We start from the raw sequence: 26,539 nt of genomic DNA on the forward strand, positions 1-26,539 counted from the left end.
ATACCATTAATTTCCAAATCAGAATTTTTCTAATATAGTATTGTTATAGTCATGTTACAGTTACAGAAAAGGTCAACCCAAGGACTTGAACTGAATTGTACTTGAACAGCAACTTGCTGCTGGAGAACATGGCCTCTGAATTCAGTCAGAGAGACTTGGACTGAAATGCCACCTCGATCATGTCCTACATATGGATTTTTGAATAGGTGGCAAAGTCTCAATTTTTGCATAGGCAAAATGAGCAGCTATGTCTACAGAGTTGTTATATTACACAAGAATAAGAATTGTTAAGTTTCTGAGATTTTACCCAACTTGCCAGGTAACAAATTAACCTGCCAGTTTTATGGGTGCTGGTAGAAGTCACAGGACTCCTGGGTCAGCAACCATGAACAATTAATTACTTACATAGCATTGTTATTTGTGTTGTTTACCCAGATATAATTCCTTAGGACAATACAGAGAGGATCAGGTGACATCTACAGAAGCAATGGGTTGCAGAACAGTAGGAGAGTCTCAAGATCAGGAAACACAAATCTTTTATAATGGGTCATAAGTCCTTTGCTCCAAAGGGAAATGCCATGTCTTTTTTTCCAAGGCTGTAAGCAAACCTGTTCTTTGCTCTAGAGGGAAATACTACTTGTAAAAACAAAGACTGTTCTCTATTTTTCTTCATTTGTATACATGGAGATATCACAAGGAAACTTCCTGTGTAGCTACCTTTATCTCAACCAAGCAAAAATGTCACTTTTTTTCTTTTTCCTTGTTTTCTTCTACAAAATCAGAGAATAGGAGAGCAGAACAGGTCCTACCTGTGGGGGCAGGGTACAGGTAGGAGGGGAGAGGTGGTGGGAAAGGGGTAGGAAGGTGAATGCAGTGCAAAAAATGTGTACACATGTATGTAAATGCAAAAATGATACCTCTTGAAACTATTCCAGAAACGGGGGCAGGGGTGGAGGAAATAAAGAACAGTGGAGGGAGTGAATTCAAGTATGATATATTTGATACATTTTAAGAACTTTTGTAAATGCCACAATGTGCCTTACCCAGCACAATAAAGGAAAAACTGGTCAAAAAAAGATTGTCCTTTATATATATATATATATCTTTGAGAAAATAATCCAGGGAAAAGATAGTCTCTTAAAAGACAAAAAAAAAAATGTGAGCAACCCAGGGCAAAATCTCCTCTAATAATGAGCTAATTCGTTTAAAGCATTTAATATAGTGCCTGGCATATACTAAGTACTAAGTATTTAATAAAATTAACTCTTTCAACATCATCACCACTATTACCACATTATCTACTGACTACCAAGTCAAAGCATAAAGTGAATGAAGAGATTTTGTATTATTCCTATTAGTAATTTTTAAAAAGAAAACAAACAATGGATGAAGACAGAGTAAACCTTATATATGAATACATATATATAATATATATGTTCTAAAAACTACTTGCTCAAGATAAAATTTTATTATCAAAATAATCTTTACCCTGAAATTAAAAGAAACTAATTTAAACATTAAAGTCAGATATCTACTCAAGAAAATAATTATATATTACTTATATATTTGACGATGAATTAATAGAAACTAAGACTTGAAGATATTTCTAGTAATGAGTTCAGGTCAACATGCCCAAGGAAAGCAATTACAATCTGCCACCATATGGTACAGGTAGCTTTTTCAAAATCTGACTCCCAGTGATTGACGATATAGGTAAAGGCAATGGAATAATCATGCTAAATTTAAAATATTCTTTGTCACTACCATCATTCATACTGTAACACAATTGATTCCTGCTTTCTTGTTTTGTTGAAGACAATTTTAAAAACCATAAACTAATATACATCATCCCATAACTAAAAGGTTTTCATAAATCTGTTGAGAACCCTGATGATTCTATTAAAAACAATATAACTCTACACCAGAAAGCCTCCCTCAACTAATTTCACTGACTCTAACAATTATTTCTTACTTCCTCATTGCTTATTATTTAGATTACACTGATATTTTATAAATGTCAATACGTTGCTTCATAATTATTCTCATAGTATTCATAAAGGTTTTGCCTTGTTACAATGGTGACATCGGAAACTCTATGAAAACAGAGTTTTCTTTACACATGATTACCTGTCTCTCCATGTAGCAGATACCAGATTATTCTTCCTCTCTTTGTGTTGAAAATTATATAATTTAATTGTCTCAGCAATGAAGCTATCATACTCTATGCTTCCATGATGTCTTCTCTGACCTGAGTCTACCCACCAATGTCAGAGATCTTGAAAGACTTGTCACTATTCAAAATTTCTATTTGCTCACTCAATGGCCCATTATCATTTAACTTTTGTCCCATTGTTCTAATGACTTTCTACCACTAGAATAACTAGTGTTATCTTATTAGCTAAATCTACTGACACCTTGTTCACCCTCATCCTCCTAAACTCTGTGCATTATTTCTTCTAAATCTCTGTTTAGTTTTTAAATATTTTCCTCTTCTGATTGTCTACTTATCTGACCATTCATCACTTATTTTTTTTCCATGGCCTATCGTCAAAATTTTGGTTACTTTTCCCAAGGCCTCAGTGATTTTCACTCTGTTTTTTTCTTCTCTCCATCTAGCCTTCACCTCCAGTGATTTTACTGAAGTACTAAATCCCAGTCACTAGCAAGCCCTGAAACCATGCAAATCTACAACACATATTTCCAGTTCTGGCCTTTCTTTTAGGTTCCAGCCCAGTACAGCTATCTTTCAATATAACTGTCATGAAAGCAAAACTGAAGTCATCTTTCTCCTACACTCTGACTTTCCTGCAATTATATTTATCATGGTTAGTAATATCACCTAGTTTCTCAAATCAAGTGCTGTGCAATCATCCTTCATTCTATCTCTCCATACTTATTACCAATATGCAATTGTTTAACAAGTCATGCTAATGTTTAAAAAATCTAGCCCCAGGAGGGAGGGATGGGAACAGTTTTAAATGGGTACTAAGATACAGTTAGATAGGAGGAACTAGTTAGGTGTGGAATTGCACAGTATGGTAACTGTAGGTAACCACAAAATACATTTCAAAAAAAAACTGGAAGAATTTTGGAAGATTTCACCATAAAGAAATTGTAAATGTTGAGGAGACATATATATGTGTAACCTATATCAAAACATCACTTTGTATTACCTCATTGATATGCATATTTTATGTTTTATGTGTCAATTACAATAAAGTTAATTTTTTTAAAAAAATCTGTCTTCCTCTGACATCTCATTTAGGTTTTGCCATAGTTCAAGCCCCAATCATGTTCTACCTGTGCTGCAAAGTAGCTTCCTTATAGTTTTTCCATCTTCTATTTCTCCTTGTTCCAGTACATTGACCATAAGAAGGAATTTACTTTTAATTTTCTAGAAGTATTTATCAGCAGAAGTGGGAGAATGGTGACATTCAGAGAAAAATGGGTCACAGGCTGACATCAAAAGAATAAGAGGGTAAAAGATGTTCTGAGGTTAAAAGATAAGAACACAAAGGATAAGGGAGACAAGTATAGCACCATGAATAATCATGACAGTTGTAGAAAGGAAGAAATCTATTGAGGCAGGTTAGAGGTCTGTCCTCTGCCCTCTACTCTTCTCCCTCTATGTTCTCTCGCTGGGTTATTTCAAACACTGCTATAAATTCAACTTCTACCTCACCATACAAAATGTACAACTCTGATGTCTTTTCCTAAGGTTTATACTCATATATCAAACTGCCTATTGGATCTCCACTAGGACACCCAATAAGTATCTCAATATCAATAATATCAAAATGTCTAAAGGTAAACTCACCTAAAACAAGCTTTTCATTCTCCATGTAAGTTTATCTACTCAGTTTCCTACATTAGAAATGTGGAAATTATTTTAGGTATTTCCTCATCCACATCCCTGACATCTCCATGAATTCTACCTACAAAATGGGTCTCTACATTCTTCTCTCCATCCATATTTCCAGTGCTTTACTTTGTATGTTGAATTTCTGTGACATCTTCCTTATAGGTCTGCCTATCATCAGTCTCTCTCACCTTTCCTCACAATTTTATTTTCTACATTATCTCTAGGATTCTCTTTTTGCAGAAGTCATTCTAGAACAAGCCACAAAATGAACACTTTTTGTTGATGGTTGATAATTACACAAGTTGAAATGGAAACAAAACATAAGATAACATTTAAAAAGAGGGACAAAACAGTGGAACCTACATTGATCAAATGAGATACGGAAGGACACTCCATACTAATAAAAGGGGAAATACAACAAAAGGAAATAACAATTATCAACCTATATGCACCCAAAATCAATGCACCCAATTTCAGCAAACATACTCTGAAGGACCTAAAAACATGTATAAACTTGAACACAGTGATAGTGGGAGACCTTAATACTCCCCTATCACCAATAGATAGGTGATCCAAACAAAAAATAAAGAAAGAAATTCCAGAACTAAACCACACCATAGATAAAATGGAGCTAGCTGATGTCTACAGAATATTTCATCCAACTTCTGCACAATACACATTCTTCTCAGCAGCCCATGGAACCTTCTCAAAAATTGATCATATCTTAGGACACAAAGCAAGCTTCAACAAATATAAGAAAATAGAAATAATCCCATGCATTCTATCTGACCACAGTGTATTAAAACTAGAAATCAACAACAAAAACAGCAGAAAAAAACATGCAAACAGTTGGAAGCTGAACAACACATTGCTCAATGACAAATGGGTCATTGATGAAATAAAAGAGGAAATTAAAAAGTTCCTGGAAGTTAATGAAAATGAAAACACGACCTACCGGAACCTATGGGACACAGCAAAGGCAGTCCTAAGAGGAAAGTTTATAGCCATGAGTACATATATTAAAAGGACAGAAAGATCTCAAATCAATGACCTAATACTATAGCTCAAACTCCTAGAAAAACAAGAACAAGCAAATCCCAAAACAAGCAGAAGGAAAGAAGTAATTAAAGTAAGGGCTGAAATCAATGAAACAACAACCAAAAAACCATACAAAGAATAGATAAAACAAAAAGCTGGTTCTTTGAAAAAATAAATAAGATTGACAGACCCCTGGCAGATCTGACTAAAATGAGGAGGGAAAAAACCCAAATCAGTAAAATCAGAAATGCAAAAGTGGAGATAACAACAAACACCATGTAAATCCAGGAAAGAGACTACTTTGTGAGCCTATACTCTAATAAATTTGAAAATCTTGAAGAAATGAACAGATTTCTATAAACTTACAACCACCCAAAACCGCAAAACTGAACCAAGAAGATATTAACCACCAGAATAGATCTATAACACAAAAAGAAATTGAAGCAGCAATCAAGACTCTCCCAAAAAAGAAAAGTCCAGGACCCAATGGATTCACTGCTGAATTCTATCAGATGTTTAAAGAAGAACTAATACCAACTCTCCTTAAACTGTTCCACAAAGTAGAAAAGGAAGGAACACTGCCTAACTCATTCTACGAAGCCAATATAACTCTCATACTAAAACCAGACAGAGACACCTCCAAAAAGGAGAATTATAGGCCAATTTCCTTAATGAATATCAATGCAAAAATTCTTAATAAAATAATAGCAAACTGAATCCAACAACACATCAGAAAAATCATACACCATGACCAAGTTGGCTTCATCCCAGGGATGCAAGGATGGTTCAACATATACAAATACATAAATGTAATACAGCACATCAATAGAAGCAAAGACAAAAACCACTTGATCATCTCAATAGACGCAGAAAAAGCCTTTGACAAGATCCAACATCACTTCATGATAAAAGCTCTAAGAAAACTAGGAATAGAAGGAATGTGTCTCAACATTGTAAAGGCTATTTATGACAAACCTACAGCCAACATCATACTTAATGATGAAAAACTGAAACCATTCCCTCTAAAATCAGGAATGAGACAAGGATGCCCACTATCTCCACTCTCATTCAACATAGTACTGGAATTCCTAGCCAGAGCAATTAGGCAAGAAGAAGAAATAAAAGGAATACAAATAGGTAAAAAAAATGTCAAAATATCCTTATTTGCAGATGATATGATCCTATACCTTAAAGACCCAAAAATCTCCACCCAAAAATGCTTAGACACCATAAACAGCTATAGTAAGGTGGCAGGATACAAAATCAACCTATAAAAAGCATTAGCTTTTCTATACACCAACAATGAACAAACTGAGAAGGAATATATGGAAACAATTCCATCTACAATAGCTTCAAAACGAATCAAACACCTAGGAGTAAATTTAACAAAAGATGTGAATGAACTCTACAAGGAGAATTACAAACTCCTGAAGAAAGAGATCGAGGAAGATTACAGAAGATGGAAAGATCTCCTGTGTTCATGGATTGGTAGAATCAACATAGTAAAAATGGCTATGCTACCGAAAGCAATCTACATGTTTAATGCAATTCCCATCAAAATCCCAATGACTTTCATCACAAAGATTGAAAAACCTACTCTAAAGTTCATTTGGAAACATAAGAGACTGCGAATAACCAAGGCAATACTCAGCAAAAAAAGCAATGCTGGCGGTATCACAATACCCAACTTCAAACTATATTACGCAATAAAAACAGCATGGTACTGGCACAAAAACAGACATGAAGACCAGTGGAACAGAATAGAAGATCCAGATATGAACCCACACAACTATACCCACCTCATTTTTGACAAAGGTGACAAAAACATACGATGGAGAAAAGACAGCCTCTTCAACAAATGTTGCTGGGAAAAGTGGTTATCCGTCTGCAAGAAACTGAAATTAGACCCATGTCTATCACCCTGTACTAGTATCAACTCAAAATGGATCAAGGACCTAAATATCAGACCTGAAATTCTGAAGTTACTACAGGAAGGAGCAGGAAACACTCTGGAACAAATAGGTATAGGCAAAGTCTTCCTCAATAGAACCCCAGCATCCCAGCAACTAAGAGAAAGGATGGACAAATGGGACTTCATAAAATTAAAAAGCTGCTGCACAACAAAAGAAATGGTCTCTAAACTGAAGAGACTACCCACAGAGCGGGAGAAAATATTTGCCAGCTACACATCAGACAAGGGACTGATAACCAGAATATACAGGAAACTTAAGAAACTAAACTCTCCTAAAATCAATGAACCAATTAAAAAATGTGCAACTGAACTAAACAGAACTTTCTCAAAAGAAGAAATTCAAATGGCCAAAAAACACATGGAAAAATGCTCACCATCTCTGGCCATAAAGGAAATGCAAATCAAAACCACACTAAGATTCCACCTCACCCTTGTTAGAATAGCCATCATCAAAAACACCACCAACAGCATGTGTTGGCGAGGATGTGGGGAAAAGGGAACACTTGTACACTGCTGGTGGGAAAGCAAGCTAGTGCAACCACTCTGGAAAAAAATTTGGAGATTCCTTAAAAATCTAAACACAGACCTGCCAGCAATCCCACTCCTGGGAATATACCCAAAGGAATGCAACACTTGTTACTCCAGAGGCACCTGCACACCCATGTTTATTGCAGTGTTATTCACAATAGCCAAGTTATGGAAACAATCAAGATGCCCCATTACTGATGAATGGATCAAGAAAATGTGGTACTTGTACTCAATGGAAATTTATTCAGCCATGAAGAAGAATGAAATCTTATCATTCACAAGTAAATGGATAGAACTGGAGAACATCATCCTGAGTGAGGTTAGCTAGGCTCAGAAGACCAAAAATCATATGTTCTCCCTCATATGCAGACTTTAAATCTAGAGCAAATGCAGTAATGTTGTTGGACTTGGATCACATGACAAGGGGAGAGCACATACAGGAGATATAGGAATAGGTAGAAAACCCATAACATGAAAGCGTTTGATGTCCCTACTCCAGAGGAACTAATACAGAAACCTTAAAGCAACAGAGTTTAACATGAGAAAGGGATCAGGAACCAATGTAAAGATCAGTTAGAGATGAATCAACATGGGTCATAACATGTGTACACGAAAGCAATGCTAGGAAGATTTCTGTATAGCTATCCTCAACTCAACTAGCAAAAGTTCTTTGTCTTCCTTATTATGCTTGTGTCTTTTCGTCAACAAAACTAGTGATAAAGGCAGAACAGGACCTGCCTGGAACTGAGGGGGGAAGGGGGGAGACGGTAGGCGATGGGAGCAGGGGGGGAGAAATGACACAAACAATGTATGCTCATGTGAATAAAAGAATAATAAAAAAAACAGTGCGAACTTATACTTCTGGGATTTAACTACCTTCTTAGATACTACTTGAATGCCTTGTTTATTAATATTTTTTCTTTCACTATCTGATACAAGAAGTTTAAAGATGAAATATTATCCTTTTCATTTCAGTTCAGTTCAAAGAAGAGAACATAATACTCAAATAATAAAGAATGAGTACCCTGATTTTTCAGGGGTAAAATAATTTAAAACCCAAAATGAGTATGTTCCTGCACAGCATAGTCTTTTGCGTCCGTATGGGATGGAAGAGAAGTGAATAGGGAGAGTTAAATTAGAAAGGTAGGCTAGCGTGAAATTCTAATATCTGTACAAAGAATGTGTCACAAGGAGCCATGAAATAATTTAAGCTTTAGGGTCACATGATCATAGGAAAGATCAGGAAGCAATTAGGAATAAAGAAGAGATTAAAGGCAGGAAGAAATGTTTAGGAAGCAACACAGGCATTCCTTAACTGAGAATAGATGTCTGAGAAGTTTATGAGGTAGTAGGAAAAATATATGGTAACTTATTTGTGGTTACTAAGGTGAGGTAGGTATTCAAGATTTCTATATTGTGCAACACGGGAATACTGAAGGGAATTCTTGAGGGTGTTAAATAAGAGATCACTGGCCTGTGACTATCTCTATGCTTTCAGTCTTTAACCAACAAACTGCAACAAACTGCAAACTCCAATGTAGTACATAAACAAACCAAAACATAGAATTATACATTGCTGAGTTTCCACCAATCACCACCAGATGGGTTCCCGCCAATAACAGGCAGTCAAGTGATCACACCATGCCCAGATAGGCAAATGCCTAGCTATAACCAATCAGGTGATTTCGGTACTTCCATGCTTGGCCTATAAAAGTCACTGCTCCTGCTTCAAACCTCTTTGATCCTTTTCTCTCTCTCTGAATACTGTTGAACTCATTAATCACTGCTCTAAGTTAACTTAAAAGTTTTTTTTAATAGGGAAGTGGATGACTTCTCTTACGAACATTTTGATTTGGAGTGTCTTTAAGTCATACATGAAATGGGAATATAGATCAGGAGTTGGCAAACTATAGGTCAAACTATGCTTCCATAAATGTAAATAAAGTTTTGCTGTAACAGAGCCATTCTCATTCTCTTTGGTGATGTTCTGGTCATTTACAGAAAATGGACAATAACATACTGGAATTCAAGAGTCTGGGATAAGAGCTACAGAATATTTTATGGGGGTGGGGGATGGGGGATGGGAGGGTAGGGAGCCAGGAAACAGAGGCTACTGACAAGTTGATACTGTTCCTTGTTCTGAAAATTCTTTCTCCAGGAGGGGTTTCACACTGGCTTGGGACAAACCATTATGGTGGGGGTGGTGGTGGGACTTTTTGGACTAGTTTACAAGAGGTTTGTTTTCTTGGTTCTTGGTCACTTTAACCAGTACTGTATCTTAACGGTTTTGAGAGTTTTCAACAATGTGAGTGAGTTCTCTTACTTCACTTCCCGGGAAGGGGAGCTAAATTACTCTATTGTGCCCTGCCACCCCCACAGTCTGGCAGTTGGAACAGCCCCATAGTGAAGAATCTCCTGAATTCTCCTGTCTATCCCCCCCACCACACCGGAGCCCTCGGAGGGAGAGTGGCCCATCTCTCTCTTGAGGCGTGGTTGGTGGCTTTGGCGGGCCTGTACCTCCACTGGTCCCTCGCTGGTGAGGTGAGGCATGGTGGCATGGTGGGAGGTGTCCTGGGGCAGGACAGGACGGGCAGGGAGTGGTTACGAGGGGTGGGGATGGCCAGGGTGAGGGCAAGGGGGCAGGAGAAGACTGAGAAGAGGGGACGGGCGAAGGGTGAGGCCGGGATGACTGGTGGACCCCTTCTCCCAGGGCCAGAGCTGAAGCCGCCAAATCCCTCAGCCATCATGGCCATGAAACCCGAGAACCCCGGTAGTGGGTTTCGCCATAGCAACGTCTTTGCCTTCATCAACGAGCGGATGGCCAGGCACGCCACAGGCCCCCAGTTCTATCTTGAAAATCTGACTTTGTCCTGGGAAGAGGTGGAAGACAAATTCAGGGCCATCTTGGAGGACCACGAGATGCCCAGAGAAGCCCTGGAGGCCTGTGCCTGGAGCAGCCTGGCCCTGGGCGTGCGCTTCGCCCGCTGGCAGAGCCACCTACAGAGGCGCAGGGTGCAGTGGCTGCACGACTTTGCCAGGCTGCACAAGTCGGCTGCACACACCTTGGCCTCCGACCTGAAACAGCTCTCCGAGCAGCAAGAGATGGAGCGCAAGGAGGCCGCCTTCCAGCTGAGGCTGGCTCGGACCAAACTGACCGAGGTGCAGAGAGAGCGGGACCTGCTGAGATGGAAGCTCCTCCAAGCAGTAAGCTGTCCCCTGCCCACTGCCCACCCCTCACCCCAACCCTATGCCCGTGCCCCACTCTCCTGCACCCCAGAATAGTCTCAGCCTACTCACTTCTTCCCAGGAGCTGAGAGCCCTCCCAGTTGCAGAGGGGCCAGGCCGGTCTACCACCACAGCCACAGCTGCTGCCATTACTACTGCTTCCACTGCCACTGCTGGAAGGGCCACTGCTGGAGGGGTGGGAATGGGGAGGCAAGGAGCAGGTGACAAGGAAAAGATGGCAGATGTAGAAACTACTGCTTCAGGAGGCAGAGGAAAAAGAGAAGAGGAGAACAATGCAGCAGCACTGCCTGTCCCTGCGGAGGCCCCACAAGAGCAGGAAAAAAGCTTCCTGCAGCTTCTGGGAGTTGAGGAGTGGAATTATCCCTTGGGCAGGAATAAGGAGGGAGATCTCAGATCTACTGACATGGCCACCTTTTCTCTCCCTGGTATCCGGAATCCCAGGCCCATAATCTCCCCTGACCTCCTCACTGTTCAACTCCCCGCTTCATTCACTTACTCCTATGAAAGCCCCTTCCCAGCTAGGACCACCCAATCCCCACCACCAACTGTGAGCAAACCACCTGTTCTACCTACAATGCTTTCCTACTGTGTACCTTCTGACATTAGTCTGCTCTCTGATATGGGGGCCCCAGGAGTAGACCTTCAAGAACCCCAGAAGGACAGGAGAGACTCTGAACTCCAGCAGCAGAGAAAAGCTCCAGTGTTTCGCAGGCCCGGGGACTGGGACTGTCCTTGGTGTAAAGCAGTGAATTTTTCACGGAGGGAAAACTGCTTCTGCTGCGGGAGAGGAATCTGGCTGCAAAGCCCTTAGTGTATCCATCAATGCCAAATAGAACAAGCATACTGCAAAGGGACATTGATTTTCAGATGTTTGGGGAGGTGGGGTTCTAGGTGGAGTGGGAGGAAGGTGGGGGGAGGTGGAAAGGGTGTGAATGGTAGGGGGAAAACATGTTTTGATGACTCCTTTTGTATTCCACAGCATTAGCATTCAACACCCCAGAACTGCTCCAGCTTCTGTATGTGTGTGTGTGTGTGTGTGTGTCTCCCCATCATTGTGTCTGGCAAACCTGGAGAGCCATGCATATAAAACCCTACCCACTCCCCTACCTAGGCCTTAGCTTATCAAAGCAGGAGTGGTCATTGGACCCATCCTGAACCAAATGGACTCTTAGGCTAGAGGATCTGAGGAGAAGCAGATCTAAATAAGGATGGGGTTGGGCAATGAAGCAGTGAGTCACTTGGAGTTGGGGTCCTGGTCCCGGCTGTGGAGGAATAGAACCCAGTGCTTTTTAGAACCTTATACACCAGTATGAGGTATGTTCCAGGTAGCAGAGAAACAGAAGCACAGATGTATTGACCAGGTGACCCCAGAGAGCTTGAGAGTGGTACCAACTCAACTACTTTTCACTTCTGCGAACATGCAGAGATCCACTTTACTCAGATGCCCTTTTCTTTAAGCTAATTTGAGTGGGTTCCTGTTCTGGGCAACAAGATCATTTCCAAGCTCCATATTGGTATCAGCAGAGCAATTTCAAGAAAATATTGGAAGTTATTGGGGAGCTACATCAGGATTAGGCAAGCAGTGGAGGTTCTTGTATCCCAAGGGTCCCCAGGAATGAACTAGAGAGGAGGGTCATGTTCTGGGAGAGTTATATCACAAATAAAACAGGCCTGGGGGCAACTCCAGGTTTATTAACATGGCAGAGATTTGCCACTCATAAGGGAATCCTGCAGGGCTGTGCACAGAGGATGTCAGCACCAAGGCAGGACTGCTGATTGTACAGCCTCCAGACAGGGGAATCCTCCCCAGTCCCCAGTGGGCAGAACCAGTGACAGATACGAACAGGGAATGCATGTCACTGCCAAGGTGAGTCAACAACTGATAAGTGCTCAAAGGGTTTGCTGATCCAGACCCTGGACCAAATCATGGTCCCATCAGTTCTCTCCTCCAGCCCACCACCATACTAAATTTAGGAAGAGAGTCTAGCTATAAATCTCTCAGTGAATTCAGAAGTAGGAAATACAGCAACATATCCCAATGGGAAATAAACTTCCAGATATTGGAGGAGAGGCAGAGGAAGATAGGAGTGGGTAGGATAAGGGTGGGTGGGAAGTTGGTCTGCTTAGCCCTCTCTAATAACTGACTATAAGCTGTGTTCAGAAAGGAATAACCAGAGGTGGGAATGGGAAATGGAGAAAAGGAAGGAATGGATCATCAAGGTAAACAGAGGACCCCATTGGGATAGGATCCAACTGAAGGAAAACCCTTTGGTTTGGGATGGCAGTAGGATTCCAATATGGACACCAGACAAATTTCTCTGGTGTTAAAAGTTTTTATATTTTTTTGGTAAAAGTGTGTTTTGATTTGGATTCTATTTTCATAGGATTATGGAAAGATAAAAAGCTATTTTTCATGACTTCACATGTACCCAGCATCATTTTTTTCATGTCAACTCACAAGCATTGCATTTCTGTAATTTATTGGTTAAACTTAACATACTAAAAAAAGAATTCTAGTGTGTAAATCGGACTCATGATCTAAGAGTTTCAGCCAGTAAGTCAACAGCCAACATATATGAAAAGCTTTGTGCATGTATATAGTATGTGAAGGTGCTCAGGGGTAAGCTTTAGACCAAGAGATAGAGATGAGAGACAGACAGAGAATGAGAATGCTATTTTGGCTGAGAATAAGAAGAATTTAAATAGAAAATGTTGCCCAAACCCTTTCCTTACAGGAAGTCAAGTAAGGCATTGAGAGGGGATCAGGAGCCAGGCAAGTAATTTGAGCCTGCCACCAGTGGCTCACATCTACTAGCTACTCAGGAAGCAGAGATCAGGAGGATCACAGTTCAAAGCCAGCCCAGGCAAATTATTCACAAGACCACCTTCTCTCCAAAAACCCCATAACAAAAAAAGGGCTGGTGGAGTGGCTCAAGGAATAGGTCCTGATTTCAAGCCCCAGTACCACACACACAAAAAAAGTAATTTGAGAGGGGTCAGGGTAATGGGGCTAAAAGTCACAAACATGCATATACAGCAAACACTTGGTATCCACAGATAGGCAGTTCCAAGGAGACTACTGTTGGGATCTGTGAATGCTCAGGATGCATAGAGTTCAGTGCTGTACTGTGGATGCTTGATTCATTTTCCCGTAACGCTGCCCACTTATACAAACATGCTGCTGCTTGGCAAATCTAAAATTTTTATTTTTCACTTAAATTAAGCACATTACCTTTTTGATTTGGGAGAACTACCATAACTTTTACCATGCTTTTTGGGCAGCATTTCTTTTTGAGAGGCAGATTTGCACAAAGTTAAGGTCAGGGAAATACTCATCAGATCACCCAATTGATTTAAACACAACTGATGATAATGCAGTATTGACAGAGCTTCTCCGCATCAACTGAGCTGCATAATGCATGTATGGGAATTTAAAATTTTTGGTTTTGATTTTTTTAACTTTATTTCTTTAACCACACATGGTTTAAAATGCATGTAGTAAATCCTCAAGTAAGGCAAGCTTACTGTAGTATCTTTCTATATCCAAGTAAGTATACATTGCCTTACTGTTGAAGAGTGTGATCTAATCTGGAAATAAGTATGTGTATATCACTGTTAGCCTGAGTTTTGTTTTAATGAGATCAAGTCTCAAGGGTGGAAATATACTTAGTTTTTCTGTATTTGATAGCCATAGATCAATACTGTCCTCACCAAACATCCACCAGCTAGCTATCTTTTCTTGTACCGTGAATATTTGGGAGTCCATGTAAATGCACAAAAAGCAAAAGCCAGTTAAGAATATACCTCCTACAGAGTTTCTCCTTCTCTTCTTTGATAGAAAACAACTTTTAAGCACTTCTGTATAAGATTTGGAAACTGAAAAAAGTGATCCTCAGGGTTTAAAACTGTGAGGCAAGTAGCCTGATTCTATCTCTGGAAATTCCTATTTTAACTTGATTATCACTTTTCATTAACTTAGAATTTCTATTTCACTGCCTTCTGTTGCACATCTTTAGTCAGTACAATTCTGTCTTTTAACACCAGGCTATACTCTACACTGAAGAAACTGAAAACAGACCACATAAACTTATAACATAAGTAATCATATCTCACTTGTTGTTATAAGCAATTCAAACTCCCATAAAGAGCACTAAAAGTAAGTAATGAATGAGAAGATAGTAAAACAAACTGATTATGGTATGAGCTCTGGAGTTTGATGGATTTGTCCAAGTGTCGGCTCTGCCATTTACTTCCCATATGTTATTGAGCAGTTTCTTTAACCTTTATGAATACCAGTTTTTATCATCTTCAATAATATGACCTACTCATAGTGTTATTCTGAAGATTTTTAACACAAAGCTAATCATATAATAAAGACTTCAAATTCACAGCAGTTACAATGGTGGTGGTAGTGTAAGCAGAAAGAAGAAATGTGTGCAGAGCTCACTCTGGCAGCATTGGTGCTAAATGCTTGTCAACACTCTAAGATAGGTATTGTGATTCTTGCAGCTTTCCAATTCTTCTCTCTCAGTTAACAGCACCATGAGTCACCCAGTTCCTAAAGTCACAGCATGGGCATCATCCTTTAGTCAGCTGTTCTCCCATCTAGTGTATCAATATGTCCTGTCAGCTTATCCTCCACTGCATGTCTAGTGTCCATTCACTTCATATTTCCAAAGCTACCACTTCCAGTCACTGTTAGATCTTACCTCAACTAATACAATTCACCTCAACTGCTTCCCATCTCTTCATAGTTTGCAAATTGTGAATAAGCTGGTTGAACCTAAGAAGTTACATAAGTAACTTCAAACTGAAGCAATTCATCTCCAGAGATCAGACTCATAATATGATGCAGTAGTAGCAGTAATGTAGAGATTTCACTATATATATATATATATATATGTATATACACACACACATACACACAAGCTAATTCATAGTCTTCTTTAGTAACGCATTAAGGCAGATGATGTGTCATAATTTTCTCTTGGGCTCACCATAGGAATTGGACCATGCAAGTATCTAATGGATATGTTCACTGAAATTACTTTTCATGTCTTAGACTACAGTTACCGCATGTCTTTAGTTCTCTTCCCTTTTAAGGAGTTTGGCATGATATTTATATGCTGTTCCATCACTAACAGGAAAGAAGGTGGAGGAAAAACACCAATCTGTAGCAATAGAATTCTCCTGATAGAATAGTATTAAAATATATGGTAAGCTAACAGCAGAGACTCCTGGTACATTTAAAGATTCACTGCAAGGATACAGGCACAGTATAGACGGAAAGTTGGGTTTAAACAGTGTTTTGATTTTCATAAGCAAGACAAAGTGAGGGTCAAGAGAACCAAGAGAGTATATATGAGACTCTTCAGAAGGATTAATCATTGAATTTAAATATTCAAGGTGAAAATAGAGCAAGAGATAGTAAAAGCACTGAGGGATAATTAGCTGGATGTCTGGGTGGGATCCATAGTTTATTAGATAAGGGATATAGAAAGCATGAGTTAGAAAAAAGTAAGAGGTGGCAGCAAGAGAGTAGAATGCATGAAATGGGACTATGGAGAGGATTGCTACAACCTTCAAAACTCTAAAATGTTTTAGGTGGCCTACCACAATCATTACATTATTTTCTTGACTCCTGAAAAGATTTTGTTTGCAACCCATGCAATACATGAAAATTTTAATTCTTATCAAAGTAACAATAAAACAGGAAGTTACCAATTTGTGTTATGATACCAGGGGTGAAACTAAAAAGTATATACAAATACCAGTGTTAGCCAGTCCGTCATCAGTGACTATTAGAAATCAATTCATGTTATATGATTATAAAATATGTTTCATTCATGTTTATAAAGTAGACAGTCTTGCTGACTAAACTATAAACATCTGATTTTGTCCAATAAACAAACAGAATAGAGTTTAAATTACATTACTAAGGAGAAAGTGATGGGGGGGCAAATATCATAGAAGTACATTATATATACAATATATATATGTGTATGTACTTATGAAAACAGCATTACAAAACCCATCAAAAACTATTAAAAAGTGGGGAGGAAGAGGGAAGTTAAGAAAGAATAATATAGGTGAGGTAAAATTGATCAAAGTACATTATAAGCATATTGCAAATATCAAAATGAAACCCCTTTGTACAATTAATTTATGCTAATAAATATTTCAAAATATATAAAATATAATGGTTATATTTATGAATTACATAGCTAATGTACAGCAGTATGGTTATATTTCTAAAATTGCAATATATCAAATTCTTAATGAAAGTACAACTGCTACTTCTTTGCTATTTTAAGTTACATATAACTTTATAAACAAATATATTACTAAATTTTGGAGGTTCAAAAGTAAATTTTTTCAGGTAGATATGTGATCTTTTATGCATAATTACTATCCTAAAAATAACAAAATCAGGTCTTATAACAGAAAATAGGTGAAAAAATAGCTAATCACATTTCCTTTCAGCCTACACAGGCCAAAGAAGGCATCACTACTATCTCAAGACCCTGGTGCACAATCTTGATCTTTTCTGGGGTCAATTAATTCTATAAGACTCATGCTTTCATTTTTCCAACAAGAAACTATTTGCTCTTCTGGGAATTGCTACCGTAGCAACTGACTTGTTGACACTTAACTTTTCAAGGATCAGTAGTTAAGTTGGAATTGAATTATAAGAAATGTTCAGTGTCCTTGAAAATCTCTTAGTAACCATGGAGGTAAGTGAAGTAGGAAGGTGGAAAGTATTAAGAGCTATTTCTTAATGTCTGAGGTGGACTAGGATAATCCCTTTGTTTTCCAATGACACAGCTTTCCTTGCAATATAGCATAAAGTGAAACCTATGGCACATATTCAGTGAATATATATTGGCTGAAACATAAAAATTTGTTTATACACATTACATTGGCATTTATAGATCAGGATCATTTAAGAGAAAAAAATCAGGCTGGGCATGGTGGCTCATACCTATCATCCTAGCTACGCAGGAAGTGGAGAATAGGAGGATGGCAGTTTGAGGCCAGTCCAGGAAGAAAGTTTGTGAGACTCCATCTCAACCAATGATTGGTCATAGTGGTATACACCTGTCATCCCAGCTATGTGGGGAAGCATCAGTGGGAGAACCGAAGTCAAATCCAGCCCAGACTACTTATAAAGCAAGACCCTATGTCAAAATAAGCAATGCAGTAATGGCTGGTGGATTGGCTCAAGTGGTAGAGCACCTTCCTAGCCAGTGCAAGGACCTGAGTTCAACTCCCCAGTAACACTAGAAAGAGAAAGGAGAGAGAGAGGCAAACTTACTGTACAGTTATTACTTCTTTTATATTATAGAATATTTCAAGCATACTCAAAAATCAAAAGAACAATATGATGAACCTTTATACACTTATTTTACAGATTCAAAAATTAGAAACATGCTACACTTATTTCAAATATATGTACCCTCTTCAACTTTTCTAGTAATATTGTGTTGCTGGAGTAATAATCATTCAAATATGACTTGATAAATCATGTTTTAATAATCAAAGTGAATTTAAGGCTTCCTGGCTGGATAAATAGACTGAAAAATATTTTGGAAAGAGTCTGTCAGACATTCAGATTTTGAGAATCTCATTAGTTTCAGTGACTAATAACAAAATATTAATACTGTGTTCCCATTTAGTAGGGGTTCCTTGTTCCATTTACCTCATTGCAAACATAAATGATCATAGTAGATGTGGAATCTCTGATTGATTCTCTGCACTTGGGCCTGGTTATTCCCAAACATGCAGGTTTCTAGAGGTGTTCAGTTATATTTAATCACTCTTTTAAATATACATTAATTTACTTCAGGATTGTTGGGCTATATCTTCATCCACAGTAACCTCTTATTCAAAATTGTTGAAAAACGGATATGTGGGATTTTGTCAAATAATATTACTCATTAATTTTATACTATTAAGAGCCTTTATGGAAAAGATTGGTTAAGAAGTAGGGAAACAATAATTCTTGGATTGGTACTGCCGCTCAAACTGTGATTCAGTCTTCTACTATTTCTTTATTACTAACTCATTAACGTGCTGAGACTGACCAAAGAAAAAATTTTAAATGAGTAGTTACTGAAAGATCACAAACAGTAAACATCTTGGTACAATTTCAATGAGTGGATAATTTACTAAACATATCATATCTGTATTTTTAAGCACAGTGAAATCAATAGAATAATTACTAGTGGAGATAGATTAAAACATAGAAAACTAATTTGTGATTATCTCAAAATGGTATGAAATTGAGAATTTTAATGAATATTGATATTGTCAATTTAAGAGCCTTTTCACCATAAATGTCACTGTTGGCAATTGCATAAAAATCACCTATAAAACTGAGTTTCTCACTTGGCAAATATGGGAAGTCAGTGGCTACTACATGAACAAATTACAGGATCATTATTCATAGTCAAATGCTAGCTATTTCACTTATGTTTATAAGGTGACAAGACTGGTTGCTTCCTATAGAACAGTGGTTCCCAAACTTTGTTATTCCTTACTGAGGCACCCATGAGGAATAATATTAAAAAGTTCTGTCCACCCCAATCAGTTCCAATTTCTCCCTAAGACCTGCTGCATAAACAAAAGCTACCAGTTATGCTTGAGTCTAAGCCTCTGCTCAGAAGAATGCCATCCCTTTCTCCTCTACTGATCTACATGTGAGTTCAGAATCACTGGCTCAGATGGTATCTACAATAGGTTTAAACCAAGTAAATCTGATGTGTACTAGAGAGGGCCAACTATAAGAAAGAACTTTAGAGACATTGGGAAGTTCCACTACCCCCAGACTATTCCTTCACCATCTGTGGATTTGTGCATGAAATAGTATCAGGCTTTCTTTAAAAGCAAACAGATTTTCAGATGAGAGGGCTTAGAGGCAGCAACACCCTAGTAGCAGTAAGCACGTCTAGCAACCAAATTTTGATTTCTAATAACATTCTCTATTATAAAGAATTAGTGTACTTAGAAAACTAGATGATTTTTCAGTCTAGGGCAGTAAATATATGAGGTAAATCTGGATGGAAATACCAAAAAAGGAAAAAACCCACAATAATGGGGTTATAGTATAGTAACAAATTGAAAAAACTCCCAATAGGAGAGCATGAAAGAATTTGAGAAATAAAGTAAAATTGTATCGCATATTATAAATATTCATGAGTCTATACTGGCAAAAATAAATAATTGAATAAATAAATGGGAGAGAAGATACAAACTTCCATGAAGAATTAATAACTAATTGATGTAAATATTCTGCCCTGAAGGAGGAAGAGCATAACCCCTTATTCCTAAGCGTAGACTGTGAATAACTGCTTTCTTTCAAATATGATAGTAAAGGAAAAAAAAGAAAAGCAACTTTACAGTGAAAAAAGACAAATACTACCTTGAGTCAGGTGACAAAGGTCAATGTATTGATCCTTTGTATCCTTGATACAATGTGCTGACGATGGTATTTTATTTATGTGTTCTTCCCAAAACACATTATCCCAGTCTTACCCCAAGAAAAATATTAGAGAAATCTCAATGAGGGACATTCTACAACATATTTGACCACTGTGCCAAATTTTCAAGGTTATCAAAAGCAAGAAAAGTCTGAGGAGCTGCCACAGCCAAAAAGAACTTTAAGGAGAAATAATACCTAAATAGAATATGATATTCACAGATGGGATCTTGAAACAGAAAAAGACCATTAAGGAAAAACTGGGGAAATATTAAGTATGGACTTTAGTTTATAATAATGTAACATTATTACATTGTTCCATGGGCTCATTAATTGTAGCTAATGTACCATAATTGTGAGATATTAATAAAAGTGTGTATAGAGAAACACTCTGTACTATCTTTGCAAGAAATCTGTTAATATAAAACTGTCTAAAAGCTTAACATTTATTTAAAAACAAATAGAATTTTATTATAGCACTTTTTGTAGGGACAAAGTATGTGCTCTTCAATAGTGAAATGATTAAATTGTGATATCATAGAATTAAGCAACACACAAAAAAATGAGCAGGTACTCTATCAATTGACTTGGAGATATTTGCACTATGCATTTTTACTAAGAAAATGGAGAGAATTAAATAATACTATTTTATAAAATAGTGAGGAGAAAATCTCTGTGTAAATGTTTGTGCAAATAAAAGAGAAGGGAAAATGTATGCAATTCATACACTAGTTGTTACCATCGATAGGAGTGGGTGGATGGGTTAGAGGGAAGAAGGGAAAAGAGGGGAGGTTAGCAAGACCGAGGACATAAGTAGGGTAGAGGTAGTAAGCAATGATTAAATAAAAATCAAATACAGGTAGGAGGGGAAATGAGATTTTTATGATTAGTACATTTTAGTGAGGATGAGGAATAAAGGGGACAAGAAGGGAAAGAGTAGTAACATCATGGAAAATACAGTGTCAGTCACTAAAGGTGAATTACACCTACTTCTAAATTTTGCCAAGTACTTCTCAAGTAGAAAAAAGTACTGCATATCACTAAGGATGTGATAAAAATGATTGTTGCTTCTGCCAAGATCCTTGGGATTTTGGGTTACCTCAGATGGAAACTAAATTCACCATTTGCTCTCCCTAACACTCCACATACACACATACACAAAAGTGATTCTTAAGGCATCAAGAAGGCTCTCTGTTTATATACCACCTTATTCTCTTGGCCTTTAGAATAGTGAGGCCTTGCCAGAGAGTTCCAAGTGCTTTAGATGAAGAAGTGACATAGTTTTGGTGTCAAAGTTCACATGAGACAAAAATAGGAAATATCTGTATTTCCAAGAAGTTGAAATCAAATAGTAGAGTGCAGGTCCCTGGTGAGCAAGATCAGAAACTCTCAAAATGACAGAATCAAAAGGTGACTTAAGTGTCACCTCAGCTATCTACTTTAATATGTAATCCAGTCTCTACCTGAGATGCTAGATCCTAGATCCTAGTACCGTTATAGAGCAGAGAAAGGAGAACATATTGTAGAATCCATAAAGACAAAACAGACTGCTTTTCACTATAAACTTCCTCCGAGCAAGAATTATGTCTGTGATATCTTCCCAATGTACTACAAAACTCAAGATAACTATGTGTTTATAGAGTTCTATACTGAATACGTAGACACAGTGGAATAAAACTCACATGCAAATTCTACACAGTAGCTCATTTGCTAAGAGGTCTTTCAGCAGCATTTAAAGCTATTTTCCATCAATAAGAAAGGCAAAACCTTGGCTTAAATGGTACTTGAGGTCATTTTCATGGCCAGATACCAAGATCATTGAGCCAACTGGCTCTATGGGAAATGAATTATTAATATAAGACCCTTGTGCAGGGATAGAGTTAGGAAAGAAATGAGTCACAAAATTTTCTAAATTAAGCACACATAGTAAGTGGGAGTCCTACTTTTATGTCAATCTGATAAGAATTTGCTGTGTAGTTCCAAGTAATAATTAGAATTTGATTTACTGAAGCTCTACATGTACTGCAACCTTTCAAAACCTATCTGCTGCATAATGTGAGGCATATCTGCATACATTCCAGTCATGGGCAAAATACTCACCTTAAAACACAAGTGTAGAATCCACTGTCTTGTGCCTCAGCTGAGTGAAACCATATTGAATCTTCCTCTTTGCTCATCCTGACCTCTGAAAAGATGATGGGCTCTTCCAAATCACCTTTGTTTTTGTACCACATAAGTCTCAATCCAGTACTCTGGGCCATGCTATAGTTGGTGCGAATATAACTATAGAAAAGGGCACATTTCACTCTGACTGGTTCACCTGCCAAAGCCATGTATGTCTTGAGATCAACTGACCAGTCGATGCAGCCATCCACTGAAAGAAAATCAGACAGGGCATGAGATGTAGTGAGCATTGTTGATCACAATGGTGAAAGCGAAATCATTGACAACATGTACTGAGAACTTTCTGTAAGCCAGATACTAACAAGTGCTTTACATAGATTATTGAATCTTCCCAGTGACCCTATGATAGCTTGCTTAGACTTTAGCAAGCAGACACCTTGCACTAAGCATTGTGTCCTTAGGTTGGTTTATAATCCTCTGTAGTGGTTAGGGTAGACAAGATCCTCCAAGGAACCAGCACTCATGCTTGTAAGGTTGTCCAGGTGCCCCACAATCAGGTTCCAAATTCAGCAGAGTGGTCTGACAAGTGAATTGCTCCTGCTAGCTGTGCAATATTTCCTTTGTAGCATCATATGAAATTGGAATACTAAAATGACACTGACATGTTTTTGGTATTAGGTGATTTCAATTGATTATTAGGCAGGAGCCTCTCAAAACAAATATTTCCAAGAGACCTCTGCAAAGCCTAGGAGCAGGCCTGAGATTGATGCTCACATTCTTATATTACAGATGAGGACACTAAAACTCAGAGAAGTTAAACAACCTTGCCCAAGGTCATAGAGCTAACAAGTGGAGGAAACATCAGTATTCTTAACTCCTGTCCTATACTGCCTATATTTATAATTGTAACAATAACTGCTGGGTTATTTATTTGTCTTATACAAAGTAATGCTGAGGTTGGAAGCAGCGAGTATCTTAAGGGATTATTTGCTATCATATACATGCCACTTTTCCATGGTATCACCTATTAATAGCAGATATTTAATCACAGGTTGATTTTTCTTTATACCTTCAGGACTTTCTTGCTGCCAAGCTGATGCGTGCTCATGGGAATATAATATATTAATGTCAACTTTAATCGAATAATTAATATTATTAATTATTAAATCTATCATTAAAGAAAGACATATACAGTAAATTCCCTCCCTTCCAGAAGGGTTAGAAATGAGATACTGTGGCTAATTAAATATGCTAGTCCATGTAATTAGTACAGATATTCTATCTCTGATAGCTTATTTTCAAAGAATTTCATAATTTGCTATACCCTTTTATGTTACTTGATTATCTTTTATAAACTAACCATTTCATAAATGTATAAACACTGCCATTTTAAAATTATATGTTTTACTTGTAATTTTGTGAAATGATCTATTTCTTTTTTTAGAAAGAACTCTGTAACCCAATGTGTTTAATCTTTTAACCTCAGTTGACAGGAAGTGCAGAGCTAAATACAATGCTCAAGTGTAATAACTATCATACTTCAAGATTTCACTTTTTCTATATGAAGGGTTATTAAACTGGGGTTCAAGGACACCCAGGGAAACGTGACTGGATAGGTTGCAGGTTATTGGCAAACAATGTGTCTATTTGCATAGACATACTTTTCTGAGCAATTTTCTACTGTTCTTTATCAGATTATCAAAGGGGTCTTTGGCCCAAGAATGCTTTAGAACTCCATATTTTCTTCTTCTTTTTAAATGTTCATTTTTTGAAGTCTGGGGATCAAACCTAGGGCTTCTTGCATATGAGGCACATTTTGTAGTACTGAGCTACATCTGCAGAGTAGTTTCTGATTTCTTCTAAGTGTCTTTGTTTTGCCCTGTTGCATATGTGAGGGATTCATCAGAAAAAAATAAGCAAAAACAGCTCACTTTAAATTTGCACCGAAGAGTATTTGAACCTTTTTTAAGGATTCAGAGGTACCAGATTCATCACTATGGATTTTGCTGACTCTTGTTCACTGTCAAAGCCAGGAAGGTGCAGAGACTATTTCTTGGGGATTATTATATGCACTCCTTGGTATTAGCACATTTACCTGTGAATTGTCACTCTCATAACTGTCAACATCAGAGAAGGGGAATTTTCATTAGCTGAGCTTTGGGGGTTAAGTTTAAATTCTGGTAATATAGCAATGGATTAAATGTAATTTTAATATTTATTGTTTTAGTATCATGAAATGAATTTTATATTATTCCTTTTTATGTATTATCTGTGATACTGTTCCCATGCATGTAGACAACTGAGAGATGACATTAATTTTTAGAAAATACATTTTCTAATAGCTTTATTTTAAAAGTTGGTTAACAAAAACAAAGCAAACATTGAAATAACAAAAAGTGACCCATATTTCCATTTTCTATTTTTTGTTTTCCCCAAACCCTAAGCTGCACAGTAATTTTTTTTAAATTATAAATTGGACTTGGCAAAATAGCCTCAAACTCTGTAATTACCTACTTGATATTTAAAAAAATGGAATCACTCAGGATGCTGAGGTAGGAAGAATATGAGTTCAAGGCCAGTATGCAATATAATGAGCTCTAGCCCAGCCTGGGCTACATAATAAGATCTTGTCTCAAAAAATAAAAAGAAGGAAAGGAAGAAAAAGAAGAAAAGAAGAAAAAGAAACTTTGGAAATATCTTTTCCATTTGCTCCTCAAATTCCTTTAGCTACCTTCTGTAACTTATTTGTTGCATAATCTATACCTTTATAATCTGAACATGGTAGTTTAGCCCATGAGTTATCGGACATGGTTGGTATTAAAGATAATCAAATTATTTGCCCTAGAGTCATGTTCAACAGCAGTTCAAGACATTTAAGTGCCATTACAATTAGCTTTATAGTACAGACCTTGAGAGTATACTGAGACTTCATCTCCTTGATTTAATAGATGTATGTTCCATTTTCTTTTTCTGTTCCCTTGATTTACATATCAGAGAGGGAGTAATGAGTTATAAGTTAGTCAATAGCCAGAGAACAGAAATTCAATAATGGAAAAAATAATTTTTAAATGTTATCCCCTTTGTTCTTTTTTTTCTTATTCTTAGTACAAGGTTCCACCATAAGGTATTTCAGGAGACCTAAGAGAATTTTCCCATAAAATAGACAAAGGTCATGATACTCAAGATCCTTGAAGGCCTGCCTGCCACCAAATATTTTCCCATACTGAACTTTTGCCAGTAGTAATACATTCCTATAGCTAAGGTATTGTAGCCTTATATCTAAAGAGCATTGGCCTGCTACTAGATTCTAACAAGGTGGTATGATTTATTTTCATTGCTATTCTTAGCAATCCAGCTATAAGGCAAGAATGGATAGAATAAGATATCATGAATTTATTTTTAGACTTGGGACTTATGAAGGAGCTGAGGAATATAAACTGCGATAAGAGGCCTCAAAAGTCAGATGTAAAACTAGCATAAAGAAATTGAACATCCTGCATTTAAGAGGGGAACTGAGAGATGTCAGAGGGTCACAAAAAGGCAAGAAGGGTTGAAAGATCACATACAACTGAATTTTCCAAGTGCCAACAGAAGTCACAAAAGCAAGTCACATTTCTGTCATGAAGTGTTTATAATAAACATATCATACTTTCAGATCTTTTTTTCATGTTGACTCTCCAAACATATTTGGCAAATAGGAATAGAACTATGATGCAGCTCACAAAGTTGCAGGCTATGGCCAAGTTGGTTATACAGTGGAACTGAGTAGCTTGCAGAGGAAGCCAGCTTGTGAACTTGACCTCATCAGCACAGATCTCCAACCCACAGAGCCAAACAGCCCTAATTTGGTTCACACCTCAGTGGCAGCTGTGTAAGCAGCACCTTCCTACACACAGGACTTATGAGAAAAGTTATTTCCAGATAGACTGACTTCTACTGGTTATTTAGTAACTGTGTCTCCCTGATTCACTACAAGTGTTGAAAGAGGTACTGCAGGAAGGGAGACACTATTTTCCCCCACATAGTGAAATTCTACTGCTAGTGAAGCTTCTTATAGAGCAAACACGTTGAAAGTGTGAGTGTATATTCACTCTGCTTCACAATTGCTCAGTATAGTTACAAATATCCTCTCCCTTCATTAAAAATGCCTCCTATTTCTACATTATCCAGTCTTGATTCACTCTTGAGTCATATGGATAGAAACTCAAATATTTAAAAGAATTACTGTGTTTCTTTATATTCTCATCTCTATTTTCTTGATTTTGATCCCTATAAGACTCACAAAGTTATT

The 26,539-nt window shown here is 37.6% G+C and overlaps 2 protein-coding genes across 2 annotated transcripts in view; one reads left to right on the plus strand and one right to left on the minus strand.

Moving 5' to 3' along the window:
* The window catches only part of Il1rapl2 (interleukin 1 receptor accessory protein like 2), a 1,059,626-nt gene that overhangs the window by 495,671 nt on the left and 537,416 nt on the right, over nt 1-26,539 (minus strand). Inside the window, exon 3 of the mRNA XM_074063284.1 lies at nt 22,225-22,498. Coding sequence (XP_073919385.1) covers nt 22,225-22,498 — 274 coding nt within the window. The remainder of the gene's footprint in view (nt 1-22,224; nt 22,499-26,539) is intronic.
* Tex13b (testis expressed 13B) lies at nt 10,146-12,422 on the plus strand. Its single transcript, XM_074063877.1, has 2 exons — nt 10,146-10,604; nt 12,351-12,422. Exons 1-2 carry the CDS (start codon nt 10,146-10,148, stop codon nt 12,420-12,422), a joined length of 531 nt encoding a protein of 176 aa, XP_073919978.1.

Source organism: Castor canadensis, chromosome X (assembly GCF_047511655.1).
Source record: "Castor canadensis chromosome X, mCasCan1.hap1v2, whole genome shotgun sequence".
In the NCBI taxonomy this organism is placed as follows: Eukaryota; Metazoa; Chordata; class Mammalia; order Rodentia; family Castoridae; genus Castor; species Castor canadensis.

Bases quoted from the DNA above. Each gene is read 5' to 3' on its own strand.
- Tex13b (XM_074063877.1), top strand. From the start codon at position 10,146: ATGGCCATGAAACCCGAGAACCCCGGTAGTGGGTTTCGCCATAGCAAC. The intron at 10,605-12,350 runs GTAAGCTGTCCC...TTAACATGGCAG, and splicing joins GATGGAAGCTCCTCCAAGCA to AGATTTGCCACTCATAAGGG.